A 16,453-nucleotide genomic window follows, 5' to 3' on the forward strand; every position below is an offset into this window, starting at 1 on the left:
GTCATTAATCTTCGCCTGACTAAGACAGGAGCCTATCTGGTTTATGTTCAGAATAAGCTTGTGTTTCTCCCTCAGAGTTCAGGGGTCAGGCGGCGCACGCAGAGAAGACCTCAAGTGAAACCAGCATGCAAGGGGGCACCAGGGTTCGCCCTCTTCCCCCAACTCACCCCCGGGCTGCAGATGCACCGACCCAGACAAGGCTGCACTTCTCTGGGCAGCACAGAGACACTGCTGTGCTCCGGTTCCTGGAGCCCTGACGCTCTGATTGAGACCCTGCGCCCATGCAGGAACCAGAGGGAGGGGAAGGGAGAGCAAGGGAGGGGATGCAAACACATCTGGCATCTGCAAAAAAAACCCTGCACACAACTCTCATAACATCATGAGAGAAATGTACGGGCCATATAGAAGAGCGAGCTCTGTTTTCCCTCCGCTATCACACATGCGGCGGAAGATACACACACCCACGCACATATCCAATTGTGTGCCTACTACCTCTACAATCTAGAAAAGTAATTATGTGAGGAACAGGACAAGAAGGCACAACAATTCTCCAGCTGGTAGGGCATCACCAGAATACTCTCCGCTATTGTTCTATTTATAAAGCTCACCAAACAATGCTGTGTTGGTGTCTAAAGAAACAAATTAGTGGCGCAGCATCTAAAGAGGAAATGGTATAAAACAATGCTATTATCAATGATGTATACACGCAGGGTGCTGCATATGTATATGGTTAGATCTATTAAAGCTGTCAAGGAGAAGATAAATGAAAAGCCGTGAAAGGAGGCCACAACAGAGAGCGTATCAGAGTGCAAGAAATTTGTGTGGGTGCACGTCTCTGCAAGGTGTCTTGTTGGCGTGTTTGTTGCTTTTGCGTGGGCGCTGCCTTTTACATTAGGCGGAGGTACAGGACGGAGTTAGAGGTAGTGGTTGGGACGGGTGTTTATACGTGTGTGCGTGTGCGTGTGGGTAAGAGTGCAGAGTAGTTCTGATAAACAACCAGCACCTCTCTCTCCGTTTCAGCCCACTCTTCCACGCATTTTTCGCAAACCTATTCTTTTCTTCAGATGATTGGGGCGAGGATTTCTCTTCGTGAAGTGTAAAGAATTTGACAAGACGGGAAGGAAGCGACGCACGAAACATGCTGTTGAGAGTATAATAGAATACGATATCAAATGTATGCACACACATGGCGGTGTTGGTGTGCCTGTGAGCTGCCCCCTCTCTTCAGGGTGACTGAGTATAGGACAGTGAGAGGCATAGCAGCGAGCTGGAGCGGTATGCTCTTTGTGGCCAGCTGTGGGGCCATTAAAGGCCCATCTGCAGACAATAGGCTCTGTCTGAAGGGCACACACAGCCTGGTTCCTGTCCTGCCTCACTGTGTTTGTGTATGGATGCGTATATGAGAGTACCATGCATTTCCATGCCCCATTTTAATCTATCACAAAGGAATACACAGAAAACATACACTCACTCACGCAGCTTCTCCTAAATGTCACTCACTTTAATGTGTCTGCATTAAACGTGGTCATTTTCAGCAGGAAATCTGAATCTCTCCCTACATAAAATAGACTCTTAGCTTTACTTTTGGCTTCTCCATAATGTGAGGGAAATAAACAGATCAAAGCCGTGGTTCACTGAGACAAATCGCGTTAAAGTCAGACGTCATTGCAGGCGGCAGGGAAACTGATTTCACCACGCGATTAAAGCTATCATGCCACACTCTCTTCAAAACCGAGGAAATGAAGATCACTTTATTAAAAGGTTATCTCCTATCACACACTCGACAAAACACAACAGCACGCAAAAAAAAACAAAAAACGATAGGCAGGCACTGGAAAACAGCTAGCTGGCCCAACCACATACCACTCAACGCGGTTCGATCAAGCAAGCCACAGCTTCACATGCCCCAGCACACACACACACACATATGCACATGCACGCGTGCGAGGCTGCTGCATGCAGACACATGCAAAAAATATCTGTCCCAATACTAAAATAGGCCCTGAGAGGTTGCACCTGCACCTGTGCCCTGGTCCACACCTACACACAGGTGTCAGGATGTGACACACACACACAGACAGAGAAAGAGAGATAGCAGAGAGGGAGGGGGAAAAACGAGAGCGGGGTGAATCACACTACTGCGGTCGACCAAAAAGCTTTTTCTAGATATCATCTCTCTGTTTTGGAGAGCAACGATGAGTGTGATTTTCATTTTTAAAATAACATTCAGGTAAATCTGTTGGTACAGCACACAATGCTCGTTCAGTAATCGCTCAGTTCTCTATTATATGTGATTACATGCTGTGTAATAAGACCATTACACATAATTATGTGTTGTCGGGGAGTGGAGCGAGTGTTTAAGCAAAGTGTGTATCATATTGCATACATGAGCGCCTCAAGTGTCTCACTCTGCGATAAATGACTGTGTCACAGTGACTCATACACAGTTGTCCCTCATTGGTATGTCCCCTCTCGAATGGGACAGGAAAGGGGCAACTAATCTAAACAGTGGTTTTGTCTTTTAAGATATATATAGCTACAGGGGCTGACACATGCATGCATGAACAGGCTGACACAAACAAAAAAATGAACAAAAGATTGAAGGCGATATGTTTTATTATTTCCACAGTGACACGTTAAGAAAATAAAAGGCAGAGTTCAGCCTGTTTGACTGAGGTAAATTCATTCACATCAGTTATTTAAAGTAATATGATTACATTAAAGTTGCTGGTATTATTGTGTTATAAAAGGAAGACAGAGTTTTAAAGTTTTCATATGGTTTCTTAGCTAAAATATATCACATCAAAGTGTAGGTATTAAAAACCTTCTGCTGGAGGTTTACTCTGTTGTTTTTTTTGAGAAATATTGCCATCTTATGGCAGCTAACAGTCACTGCAGCCTAACAAACTGCTACAATTGCACTACAAATCAAATTTTAATTCTGATGTTCTCATCATTTCTATTTATTTATTTCATGTTTTGTATTTTAAATTATGTTTTAATGCCTTATGTAAAGCACTTTTGAGTTTTTCAGTGAAGACACAACATTCACGTAACTCCCTGAGGCTTGAATAAAAGAAAATAAAAGCTTTAGGACAGAAAATGATAAGATAACAGCTTTCAGAAGGTCTCTAACCCTTCTCTTTCTCACCACACTTCCCTCACAGCTCATCCTTCCCTGCTCCAATGGGACAAGAGACGCCGGTGCCTTTGAGGCCGCAGTAGCCTTTGGGTACCTTCTTCAGGTACTGCTGGTGGTAGTCCTCAGCGTAGTAAAACTGCTGCAACTCAAGGATCTCTGTAGTGATGGTACCAAGGCCTTTTTTATCCAGCTCCTAGAGACGAATCCAAACATAACCCACAATAGTTAACGCACAGATAGGGTTATTCATAAAGAGATGACAAGCAGCAGATAATTTAGGTAGTTCAGCTGAAACTAAAAATCGTATTTTTAAGATCTCATTTTAACATTTTTAAACCTATATTTTCTATGGATATCACACACAATATAATAACTATGTTTACATAAGTGTTGTTATGACACTGGATTTTCTAACTTTGATGCATTACAAAAATATTGATATTAAATCCCATGTGCAATATTATAAAATAAAAAAAACATTTTTTTTGTGCATGAATCAGGTTTCCTGGGTGACTCTTTTCTTTCAATACGAACCATCATTAAGAACAGAAAGTATGGGGGCGGAAAATCAATAAAGTGACACCTCTGCAGTTGACTGGTCTTGACACAAACTCCAGAGTCCTCTTTGTCTGGGACCAAGATGATACCAAGTAAAAATGGAGCCCAAAACAATAAGAGAAAATGGTCTCAAGACCAAGGCCGCTTTTGAGTACTGCAACACTACTTGTTGGTTTATGTACAGGACAAAGCACATAGCTGACCTTAAAAGCTTAGTGTTGCAAACTGCAGTAAAACAAATCAGATGTGCTGTTTACATGTCCAAAGAATGCTGAATAAAATTGACATATCCCAAATGTCTTAATCGGAAAATGCCACATTGGGAAGGATGGAATATTGTTACATTCTGAATAATTGTGGGATATTGGCATGTAAACATAGTCCATGATCATAAATCGTGACATTTTGCGATTGACCGACAGCAGCACTGGTGAAGGTTAAACAGACGCTAGCATGCAGCATCTTCACGTGTTCAGATTGTGTCACGTAAAAAAAATTCAGCGCTACTTTCTCCCTTTTCTCCAACTCCCTTAAAAAGAACACACCCCTTAAATAGTTATTTTATTCAGTAGTGTATTGGCTGTGAACTCTCAATACCTCTCGCTAATACAGTAAAGAGTTTCTGCTCCTCCATGAGAAAGGCAGGGTGATTGAATGACAGAAGAAAGGAGCATCTTTCTTCTTTGTGTAGTGCAGCTTGCCTCTGTGGCTCTCTCTGTGGGACAGAGCATCAAAGAGTATCCGCTCTCTTTGAGAACTCCTTAAGACACTTTCATACTTACACTTTTCTAAACACCTTGAGAGAAGGCTTCAAATGCACTAAAGAAGCACCCCTCGCTCACATACACACATACACACACTAAAACACTGCTGACAGATCTATCAAATACCTGCTGTGCTGAGTGGTTTTCTCTATCTAATAATACAAGCACTCAGCCCTCTGTAGATCAGTGCTCCTGAGAGCTGACAAAACAACAAGTTCGAGGTGCGCCGGGCCTGTCTGTGGGCAACAAGTAGCTTTTGCATGTAGCACGCTACACCTCAGAACAGTGTGCAGCAACGTGAAGCTTTGCTTCACGGGGGCGTCAATTGGCAGCGTTCAGCAAGCAACACGAAACAGAAGCTGAATGCAAGGAATCCTGACTCAAACGGGTCTGATCAGGTTCTGCATATGTCCCGTCTCTATGCACGATGATGTCATGGACACTGTTGGAGAATTTAAAGAAGATTCCATTCTTCTTCAGGTGAAAGGTTAAAATTGGTTGCATAAATGTCTTATTAAAGAAAAGACGGCTGCTTCATCTGCTTCTCCAAAGTTGAAATGTAACACTCTTCATGTTCCTAAGACACAGCTATCATTCTAATCCTGGGACATGGCGATGTACATTTCAGAGGAGACAAAGCTGCTATGATCAATATTTTTATGTATTCAAGAGCTTCAATTATGTGTTATAAATTATCACCAAACACTTCAGTCCTTTTCAGCAGGCTTGAGCTCTTGTTTTGGTTTTATGGACTGCACTGATACAGTTTTGGTTCAGTTGGCCACAGACATGAATCCTTATTAATCCACATGTTCCATGTCTGCTGGGTTAGCTGCTTTAACAAGCCATATACATACTAGAAATCTTTTCATCATACTGTAACAAAGTTGAAAAAAAAAAAAAAGTATGGAAACTATTATTTCTGCGAGGACGGAACAAGTTCCAGCCTTTTTTCGGTCATTTGCAATCGTGAGGAAGAGGAAAACTATGTTTGTAAAAAGACTCAGCGCTAAGCCATTCATGAGAACATCAAACTAATCCTCAAAACAGATATCCCATTCTCTCTGAGTTTATTTGTCTCGGGTGATATCGTCACCACTTGAAGCCCTCACTGTGCCTCGGGCAGACTGCGTCCTCACATGCCTCACGCTAAGAAGGAAACTTGTAGTTGGGGAATGGAAGGCTGCCATTCTTAACACAAGCAAGCGTGTGGTTCACTCGTCTTGGTATGGCTGCAGCAGACGGAGGCCAGCACAGCGGCTCAAACTCCCACCAGTTCTGGAAGATGTGTGACAGTAACCGGCCTGTTTGTCACACAGAATCACCTGTTTTTGATATTCATTATTGTTTTGTTTCATTCTGTTTGTCTATATTAGTTCCTGATAGTGATGATGGTTGTCTAGGTTAACAGCTTGTCACCCATGTCCATTTGTTGGATAGTTTGTCAGCAGGATTACACAAAAACTACAATATAGTTTACCACAGAACTTGGATGGAGAATGGGTCCAAGCCCAGAATAGACCCCATCGACTTCTGGTGCGGACACGGATAAACAGACCATGTTTTTTTTTCTCACTTTCCTTATCCTTGAGAGATAGGGCGTGCTTTTGACATTTTTGTTAATTTCTCAGGGAATAAATGCATGGATCTTTATCCAGGTATATTTAGGGGTCTGGAATCCAACAATCTGGATACAACATATTTACATACGTTTTATTTGACTTTGGTTGAGGCTCGATTGAATTAAAGGGCACTGTTGGGCCTTGGTGGAGGTATACACTTCTGAGTGCCATTCCAGTTTTCATTTTCTGCTTACACATTTTTTATAACAATGTTTTAATTCCAATTTCTTGTCCCGTTTATTCCCTTTTATGTGAGTATCAGCTGTCTTTCTGTTTTTGTCAAAAAAGAAAGAAAAAATAATATAAACCAATTTATAAGAGGGAATAATGTCAGTGAAGAGCAGCGGGGTAGTGTTTAACTTTGTCCACATGGAGGCAGTGTGGTACTGGCTGTGTGTGTGTGTGTGTATGTGTGTGTGTGTGTATGTGTGTGTGTGTGTGTGTGTGTGTCTGAGTGTGTGCTGGAGGTGATGCAGTGGAGTCAGTAAATCAAAGCTCTGCGCCCCACAGAGAGGCTGAGGCAGCAGCTGACCTCCAAGTCCTCAGTGGCTGCCGCTACAATGTGAGGGCTCCAATCTCCCTGCAGGAAGGACCCAACATCCACAAACCAACACTACAGCGCAACAGAACACCAACCTCTCAAGCATGGACGTATTTACCTTTTTAATGCACAGTGTGTGCTGTCTGACACAGGAGAGCCCATTCTTCCTATCCAGCAGCATTGTAAATCAGCCGACACAAGCATGGAGCTTTGTACATCATGGCCTAATTAATCAGTCATCATCACGAACCACTGTAGTAGCAAAGCCTCCGGGGCAGAGGACGCTTCATGTGAGGAGAACACAATGTCCAAGAAAAGGTCTGCTATTCTGGGCAAACATACACCCCCGCCCTGACATCCCTGCATGACTACCTCGCTCTCCATCCAGCCCTCTACAGCAGTCACAACACGGCGGCCATTTTAGATCTATAAATCAGAATGCATGGCGTCACGCCACTGTGTATAACCTTATGTGGCTTCACTCTCTCTCTCTCTCTCTCTCTCACACACTGCAGCAGCAGCGGAGGAATGGAGGGAAGAATGTGGAAGGTAAAAACGCCAAAGATGGAGGAGGGAAAATTCGAGAGAGGAAGAGAGAACCAGCTGTCCTCAAGTTGAGCATTTTGATGCTGACGTTTAAATGATGGCCGCACAGAGAAAGAGAGAGAGAGAGAGAGAGAGAGAAAGGAGAGAGAGAGAGAAAGATGCATTCATTTGCGTTTCTGTATGCAAATTTGATGTATGTGTGAGTGTTTGTGGAGGATATGTCAGGTGTAGCCCAGAAACGTGTGTGAGATTTTGTGTGACGGTGGAGGACGAAAATCAAGTCACACAGCCACGTTATGGGGACTCACCTCCCATTTGACAAAGTGGGTTCCCACAAGATAAACCTTTACATTTTAGTGTTAGGACTTATATTTGGTTAAGGGTGGGAAGGTGAGGCATGTCCCGCTTATGGTTAATGTTAGGTTGAATCGCCAGGGGATGAATGTAAGTCAATGCAATGTCCTCATAAGTGACAAAACCATGGTCTGTGTGTGTGTGTCAAGGGCTGAGCTCACTCAGCCCAGTCAGCCCTTCCTTTCTTCACGCCTGTCGGAAAGACTCCCCTGTCAAAGACATGGCTGAACGGGTGCATCTCTCTCTCTCTCTCTCTCTCCTGACTCTCTCAATCTCCCTCCATTGCTGATTCTCCCTCTCTCTCTCTCTCTCTGTCTCTCTCTCCCATGTGAGCACAGACCACCGCTTCGTGCTACCAAGTCCTCCCTGCTCTCCAGCCAAGCGAGAGAGCCCCTCTCGCCATCACCATCGCCAGAGAGACGGCCCCGGGACACAAATAGGACGTGACACCCCGAGAGAGGGTGGAGGTGGAGGAGGAAAAAGGGGAGGAGAGGGAGGAGGAAAATGTACTCGGTCCTCTCTTCCTACCCCACTGTCTTGTCTCCGTTTTTTTTTTTCCTTTCCCTCAGAAGGCCTACGGCTGCAGAGTGGTGGGGAAGAGGCGCGCCTTGACATAGAGTTTGTGACACCCGATGACTCATGGTGAAGACATTTGAAGAGGGATATGACCTCAATTCGGTGATTTATGTAACATCCCTTAGTCCACTCCTGTTGCTGGTGTGTCGTTACAATTTCTCTGACTTCTCACCTCCATCGTTTTATTCATTTTTTTCTTGGTGTCCACATCTGTCCTGATCTAAAAAAATGTGTCCATTACCATAATTAAATTCAGCAGTGCCAAAGCATGTTTTACATTTTTTATAAATATTTAGCAATGGTGCAATAAGTACTGATTAAATGTTATTTTGCTTTTTCAAATTGCAATGCCTTAATGTAAATGTATTGCATTACTAGCATTAAGTCCTGCATTCATATTTTTTTTCTTGTGCAGAAGTACAAAAGTACTCCTCATGGAGAGTAAAAGTACTCGTCAGGCAGCCGAATGATGCCTGTGAAGGTGTCCTGTCACTGGATTATTATGGATTATCATTATTGATGTGTAACTGTGTGAAGCAGCATTTAATGTTGTGTCTGGTCTAGATGATTATTTTAACTACTTTATAATACTGATGGGCATTTTAATTTATTATATTGCATAAGATCTAATAAGCTGATCTTATGTTTTGCACGTAAAATATTGATTTTTAATTGATGACCACAGCTATCAAAAATGTAGTTAAATACAAGATTTCCTGTGAAATGTAGAATTCAAATAACCTTCTAAACACCTTGAGAGAGGGCTTCAAATGCACTAAAGAAGCACCCCTCGCTCACATACACACATACATACACTAAAACACTGCTGACAGATCTATCAAATAATTCAAAAAAAATATTTGAGTAAAGAACAAGTTCTCTTAAAGTTGCACTTAGCACTTAAAAATGATCAACTTTCGATTACAGTAAGTAAAAATGTAAATAAAAAATATGAATATTTTGATTTCAAACCCATACAACACTGACTGCAGCATGCACCTCAACGCCGGAGCGCAAAAAGCCCTTCAACATCTCAAAAATTGAAATACACTTCGAGGACTGCAGAAAGCGAAGCTGCTCTGCCGTGCCATGCTGGTAACAGATAGACTGCGACTCTGCCGGAAAACACACAAAGTAGCCTGACATGATACTTATCGACTAGTCCGCGGCACCACGCTTGCCCTCAATGACCTCGGGGAGAGAGACACGGAGCGGGATTGAAGGACAGAGATGGACAGGGACGCGGAGATGGTGCAGAGACACGCACGGAGAGATGGAGCGACGGAAAGAAAGAGAGCGAGGGGGATTAAAAAACAATAATGTGAAAGAAAGAGTTGTAGGTTATGCTTCCTGTTTCTGTGATGTTTTGTAAAATGCCATGTATGTTAAACATTCACGCACATCACTGCGTCTATGTGTGTATTCCCTCTGTGCGAGCGAGGATGAAGAGGATTTTCTTTTTTCCCATCTGCCCTTCCCTGCCCCTGTTCATCTCTCTTTCTCTTCCTCAGCGCGGGTCAGGCATCCATTTTAGCTGGGCTCTAATCTTCAGCGAGCGCTCCTACATTTTGTGAGCGAGGAAGCCAACACTCCTACATTTTGAGAGGGAGAGAGGAGGCATACACTTCAGTCTCGGAGCGAGGCGGTGTGTGCTCCTACGTTGTTGTTTTTTTTTTTTTTTTTTTCTTTTCCAGGGCAGACAACAAGTAGCTCAACATCTGAAGACCGAAAAACGCACAAGATCATCCCTGCGCTCTCGTGAAAAGCGATCGCCTTTTAAACATTTCAGCTGCGTCGGGCTCGACAAATACCTCACTGAGGGATGTGCATTTACCTCCCGGCGATTAAAAGTTATGCGTGCACAATGAACAATTTTCTATCAACTGTTATATCTTAGCCGATATTGTGTTGTGGCGACACCACAAAGCAAAAACGCTGTAAGGTTTTCATGTAGAGCACAGTAAAATGTGAGGGCTGGGGGACAGTTGGAAGGGTAAATCTGACTTTTGAAGACTTTCCAAAATGAGAGATGTGAGCTCGTGTGACACGCTGTGCCCCGTTTTAACAACCCTCGAGCTTCTCCTCAAGACTTCTAGCCCCAAACGATCCTCCTCCTTTTTTTTTTTTCAACCATCATCCGAACCCCTGTGCACCCCCCCTCCCCCGCTTCCCCCCTTTCAAGCTCATTAAGTTAGGATGCCTTATCAGAGGGCACACTCACCCCTCCAAGGCCCTACACACATGCACGCGCGCGTACACATGCAATATTCGAGCTGGCTTGATAAAACCTATTGTTCATACATGCACACACACACACACACTCTCTCTCTCTCACACACACATACACACACGTATATATATAGAACCCTCGTTCTTCCATTTTTCTCTCCAAACCCTAACCCATGTCTAACCCACCCCCATCACCAACCAGCACTCTCCTCCTAATCAACTCTTCCCATCCCTTCTCTCTCTCACCCTCCACTCACCCCCCTCACCCAGCTCTGGGGAGACACATTTTAGCAGAGAGGGAGGGATAGAGAGAAAGAGAGAAGGGGAAAAGAAAGAGAGAGAGAGAGAGAGAGAGAGAAACGGGGGGAGACAGAGGGAGAGAAAGAGATGCACTCCTCCTCTCTGCTCTGCTGCCACAGCGGCTTGGCTACAGAAGCCTTTGATGTTCTGCAAATTTCAAATTTCATTATAGAGAACCCCCTTCTCCCTTCCCCCTCCCTCTCCTCCCCCTCTTTGCTCTCGCGCTTAAACAAGCTTTTCTGCCTCACTCTCCTCACCCCCCCCCCCCACCTCCCTCCCCCAATGCTGAAGTTAAGAAACTGAAAGCCCTGCAGAAGAGACTCTTCGTATGGGTTAATTATTCATTGGGCTGTGCGTGTATGAGCCAAATGTATGTCTCTGTGTGTGTGTGTGTGAGTGTGTATGTGTGTGTCTGTACGTACATGCAAGTGTGTGTGAGTCATGGGCTGGCAGTGGGGTGGAATCTGGATTTTGTGATGCCTGTCTTATCTCTGATCGTCTTAGATCGCCTCCACCCACTCCCTCTTGTCACTCTACCGAACATGCAGCCACTTCCCCCTGATAGAGAGCGTTGGCCTTTTAGGATAAAACACGTGCTCAAACGCAACCTTGCGCGCACGGACACACACAGCAAGCCCCTTCCTCTGTAGAGATGCCATTTTCAAGCCACGCGTTCTTGAGACTCAGCATCAATGCGGCAAGGCAACCATTTCAGGGGCAGGAAGCTGCCATTTTGGTTCAGAGCGTGTCAGCTGCTTTGAGAAGCTACGTGTCCCAGTGGCCCTCAGATGAAACTGGGGTGCCACTGAAGTGGTTGACAGATCGGTAGTGTCAGCAGCGTTGGTGGGGAGAGAGAAGGGGTGAATCAGAAAGCGGCAGAGTGCTGTTTCTCCTCTGAATGTTGGTAAATGGGTGTGTTTTGTGAGTGCCTGCTGCAAACTGGGTTAGGATTTGAGCCTTTGCCCTGTGTGGAGGTGACAAGAAGGTAATTCTTTATATAATGGCTGTCTCTGCACTGTAATATAACCCTAACCCATTGAACCTTTGGCTATTTTTGCTTGGTTTTCCCCCAGTTTACTCAGAGGTTTGTGGAAAGTAGTCACGATATGTCTCAGTTAGGCATGCCATATAATAGGGCTACACAATATATTGTTTCAGCCTCGACATCACAATGTGTGCATGCAGGATGGGCAATGTCAAATAAGGCAAATTAATTTGCCTTATTTGTGTTTGCCTTAAGTGTTTGTCAACTTATTTGACAAACACTTCCCGCTACAACTTTTTGCTGGTTGATACAAAAGCAAAACTAGCACAGTTCTCATTCTCTCAAGAGACGTCTGTCTAATATTACATAATTTAGTCCGATTTAAGGGTTCTTGGATTTCACAATCACTCTTGATCAAATGATCAAACAAAGAAAGGCCTGCTTTGGTTATTTAATAGAATGCAGATTGAATGATTAATTCTCTACCAGCTATTTCAAGTCATAATGCAATATATTTTACAGGAAACCAAAGTATATGTCAGTTTTCCAATATCGTGGAGCCCTCCCATATTTTGTTATTTTCAGGAAAGGTCTTCTCATAGATTCCACCACTTGGGATGTCAGCCGTACCATGCATATAACTAGGACACTTTTGGGTGGTTTTGCTTGAATGTCCAAATACTTTCAACACAAAGCATACATATGTGTACCGCATGAATTGACAGACAGAGAAAAATTGTACCTCAGATTTAAGAACATACAGAAAGGGCATTGTTAGCTTTATTATGCAAAAAGAGTTCTTGAAAACACAACAGCAAGCAAATTGGCATATATATTGTCAGATATGAAAACTTTTACAAAACATAATACAGTAAAAGATGCTTCGGGTAATTTATAATTATTCCCAGTGAGGTTTACTGTTTCAGTGCACTCATTTTCTAATTTCCATTTGTATAAATATAAATATATATACAGTATCAACATATTCTGGCCTACATTTTTCATCAAGCTTTGGGTGATGCATGTTGGAAGTCTGTGTGTTCCTCTCCCTGTTTCTTTAATTCACAAACCTTATATGTTAAACTCTTTCCTGTTTAGCTTATAAACCTGGGGTGTGTGTGTGTTTGTGTGTGATTGTGTGGGGTCACTCTCAGTTGATAGCCTGTCACGGCCCTGTGATCTGATTGCCTGCCTCTTTTTCTTTTCCTGCCTTTCCTCCACCCCACCCATTCCCCACTTTCCTGGTCCCAGCTGTTACTCCGCTCTCACCTCTGACCCCAGCCCAAGGCCAAGGTTGGGAGGTTGTTGCCGTGGCAACAGGGCATCCCTGTGGCCCTTGACTACTGACCCCGGGAGCCCCAAGTTACCATGACGATCGTAATTTGCTCCCCTCTGCCCCCTGCCAGCTCGTCCATGAATACCATTTAAGAGAAGGACCAAACGGATGTAGGGATCAACGGATAGATGGACTAATGGATGGACGGCCGGACAGATGGATGGAAGAACAAAAGGGCAACGCGTGTGCCATTGAAAGGACGAGCTTTAGAAATTAGTTTTGATGACCTATCGACCCCCAATAGGGTGTCACCGATTGTAGATGAGGATCAACTTAACAGAGGTGGCTTTGCTTAACTAAAGAGCATCAAACTCTTAAGAGGTCACCACTCCAGAGACTGGCTTTTAATTGTTATTCAAATAACTGGGACAACTCCAAACTACAACTCGACTCTGCCTAACGGCCAAAAATGCTTTTTGAAATGATCATTGACATGATACAATGATCAAAAACACAAAGTATATTACTGAAAGTTGCAGCAAAACGGTGTTCTTTTAGGAATGATGTGTGTGAAGTTTTGGCAATGCGTCGTGTGTTACGCTTTGACAATGAACAGTAAAATACAAAAAATGGTTACCATTATTTGCATCATTTAACATTTTTTCATCAGATGGGACTGTGACTGTGACTACCTGACTTCACACTAGGAGTGGGGGAAAGACTGATTCCTAGATGAAGCACAATCTCTCTGGAAAGATTATATCTCGATTGAAAAAAGTAACTAATCAGAAATTTTAAAAACCCAGTTCTTCACGTTATGAACCCGTAACAATTTTGTACGTTCCTTACAGCTGAACCACTTGGATGGTTTAAGAGTAACAGACATAAACATGTGCGTCATGCTTACATTGTAGTCTACGTCTTGAGTTTAGGTGAGTCTGAGCAAAGATAATGGAAGCAAATTAATCTTTTTTATTATGGATTATGGATCATTAAAAATATGCAATGTTTGTGTGTAAAAATCAAAATTTTGATGCATCAAGGTGCATCGATGATAGTTTTATAAATGCATCATAGCCTTCTGAATCAGAATCATATTGAATCCTAGCAATTCCCACCCCTACTTCACACATAGTTTGGTTATATATAACACCGTGTTAGGTTAAATGATATATTGAAACCTTGTCATGTGTGTGCTGGTATAATACCTGCTGGTAGACCACTTTGCTCTTCAATGCCAGCTCCTGCTGAGCGGGGCTGGATGTGTAAATGGCTGAACGATACTGAGTACCGCGGTCATTGTGCTGCTTCATACCTGCATAAACACACACACAAAGGGAAAATAAGACACCCCACAAACAAGCATAAGTACCACAATCGCCACAGACATCATTTACATGTAAAAAGGTTTTCACAATTATGTCATCATCCAGCATCTTGAATCCATGAAGCCAAATGAATTCAAAGATCACAGTAGATTTGGGCTTTCATTAGGGAGGCCTGCGGTGTGTAGGTGTACGGGCTCATGTAGGTGGGTGCGTTTTTTTCCCGTCTTTGTCCTCTATGTGGCACTGTCGAAATTTTCATCAGCTTTACGTCAGTGTGTTTGGAGGAGGCCCAGGACTACTGTACCTTGATTAGGAGGCTAAACAGCTGCCATCATTTCTATGCTTTTTGGAGGCTATGATCCTGAGCAGCTCTGGCATCCATGGACCACGCCATCGCTGTTTTCATGTCTTACTCTCTCCCACTCGGCTATTGTTTCTTCTTTTCACTGAGGAGCGTCATTCTTCTCATCTATTGTTCTAAATCCTTGTCTTTCTTAATCTTTGCCCTTCTGTTGGGGCGAGTGGCATGTGTGTGCTTTTCTCTATGTCTGTCGCAGCTTTGCCTTTAAGCCTGCAGACAGCGACAGTGGCTTAATTCATTTGAACAACAGATTATTCGTCAGTGATTTGCTGATCAAAATGAAAGGGCAAAGGCGATATTGATGGATGAGCTGATTCTGGAGTACTCTTGTATGCAGAGTCTTGGTCATGTAACAGTTTTACTGTGTTTGTTTTTTGTTGCTGTCAATTTCTTCCCCTTTTATGATAAATGTTTTAACCAACTCACTCTCCCTTTAACTTTCAGCTGTTTTCCTCTCCATCTGGGAAATATTTGGCTCTTCAGCATCTAAATTCTCCACTTCATCCACCAGGTTGTTGCTTACTTTGTCTGTCTGCTGTTTTCTGCTCAGGCGATCACAACACATGGTCGACTGATCCATTGTGAAAATAAATTGTTGATTAGAGCAGCTTGAAAAAAGTAAAACAGTGCATCTCTTACTTGCAATGTGTGGTAAAAGGTAGATGACATGTCATGTCAAACACCATACTGTACTGTACACCTGTTAACATCTCATACACTGCTTTTCTATTCATACTGAGGAAGATAACTGACTTTTAAAATAAATATGCGGACAAGCCGGAGCCACAAGTTGCGAGCATCTCCCTGACACAGTGATCTGCATAACGTGTTCTCTTTAGATTAAATGTTACCTTACATCATAAAGTGTCACAACCTATCTGCGACACAGTCTGTTCAGACATAATGGCTATAAGTATTCATCTGGTCCTCGTTCAAATCAGAGCAGACAAGCAGACGTTGGCTGCTCTCCGACACACACTGAATGCCTCTGAGCATTTGCTTCACTGAAATTTTCATCAACAACACAAAATGCTTGAGTTGTTCAAATATGATACAAAAGCAGCGTGTTGTGAACACACTGCTGAACAAAATGTGTGCATATCATTAGTCTCTGTTCAGTGCAGAGCTTATGACCTTTAATATCTTTTCTATCAAAAATGCAATACATTTTAATATGAAAATCTTCCATAGCAGCCAAAATGAAAGCTAACAAATATGTCTGTCACCTTAAAGTGACTGGCACATTCAGAGAGAAAGCAAAGTGTGTGTCCCTTCTTGGAGATAAATTTAAGTACTTTACACACCGCAATCTCTGTCACTCCCTCCATTTTTAACCTCTCATACAACTTTTCCACCTCCATTGGTGGTCCTTCAACAGATCTTAACGTGAATATAAACAAGACTGAGTCTACAGCCATGCTAGTGGCCCTGTGAAGCCGCACTGAAACACAGCGGCGCCTGGCGCTAAATGTCAACATGCTCACGAATGAGACAATCACAAGTTGTCACTTGTCCTTTTAGATTTGGTTGCCAAGATTAAAGAAAGCGGTTCATCTCCAATATGAGACTCTCAGAGGTGAGAGTAAAAAAGGGCAGAGGAGAGTGTTGATAGCTGCTGATCGCCACAACTCATGTTGAGACCTTGGAAACATTACCTCCTTGGTGGAGGTAATAAGGGGGCCCCCCTTATTACCTCCACCAAGGAGGTAATGTTTCCCTGTGTCTGTTTATTTGTTGTTTGTTGGTTTGGTTAATGGCAATCCATCCACTAGTTGTTAAAAGTATTTCAGTTTGGACCAAACCATTTCCATCCCTGAAGCCATGTCGCTAGAGTAGCAAAAAACAATGAAGATTTCATAATCTGCTACATC

The 16,453-nt window shown here is 43.2% G+C and overlaps 1 protein-coding gene across 1 annotated transcript in view; it reads right to left on the minus strand.

The window, feature by feature from the left end:
• Positions 1–2,598: 2,598 nt before the first annotated feature.
• Positions 2,599–16,453, minus strand: part of msrab (methionine sulfoxide reductase Ab) — a gene marked incomplete at its 5' end in the record, with an annotated part of 33,823 nt that continues 19,968 nt past the window's right edge. Inside the window, 2 exon segments of the mRNA XM_084381901.1 lie at positions 2,599–3,335; positions 14,102–14,208. Coding sequence (XP_084238027.1) covers positions 3,162–3,335; positions 14,102–14,208 — 281 coding nt within the window. The 3' untranslated portion in view covers positions 2,599–3,161.

The sequence above is a fragment of the Pagrus pagrus genome (assembly GCF_965226575.1).
Source record: "Pagrus pagrus genome assembly, chromosome: 18".
Lineage (NCBI taxonomy): Eukaryota > Metazoa > Chordata > Actinopteri > Spariformes > Sparidae > Pagrus > Pagrus pagrus.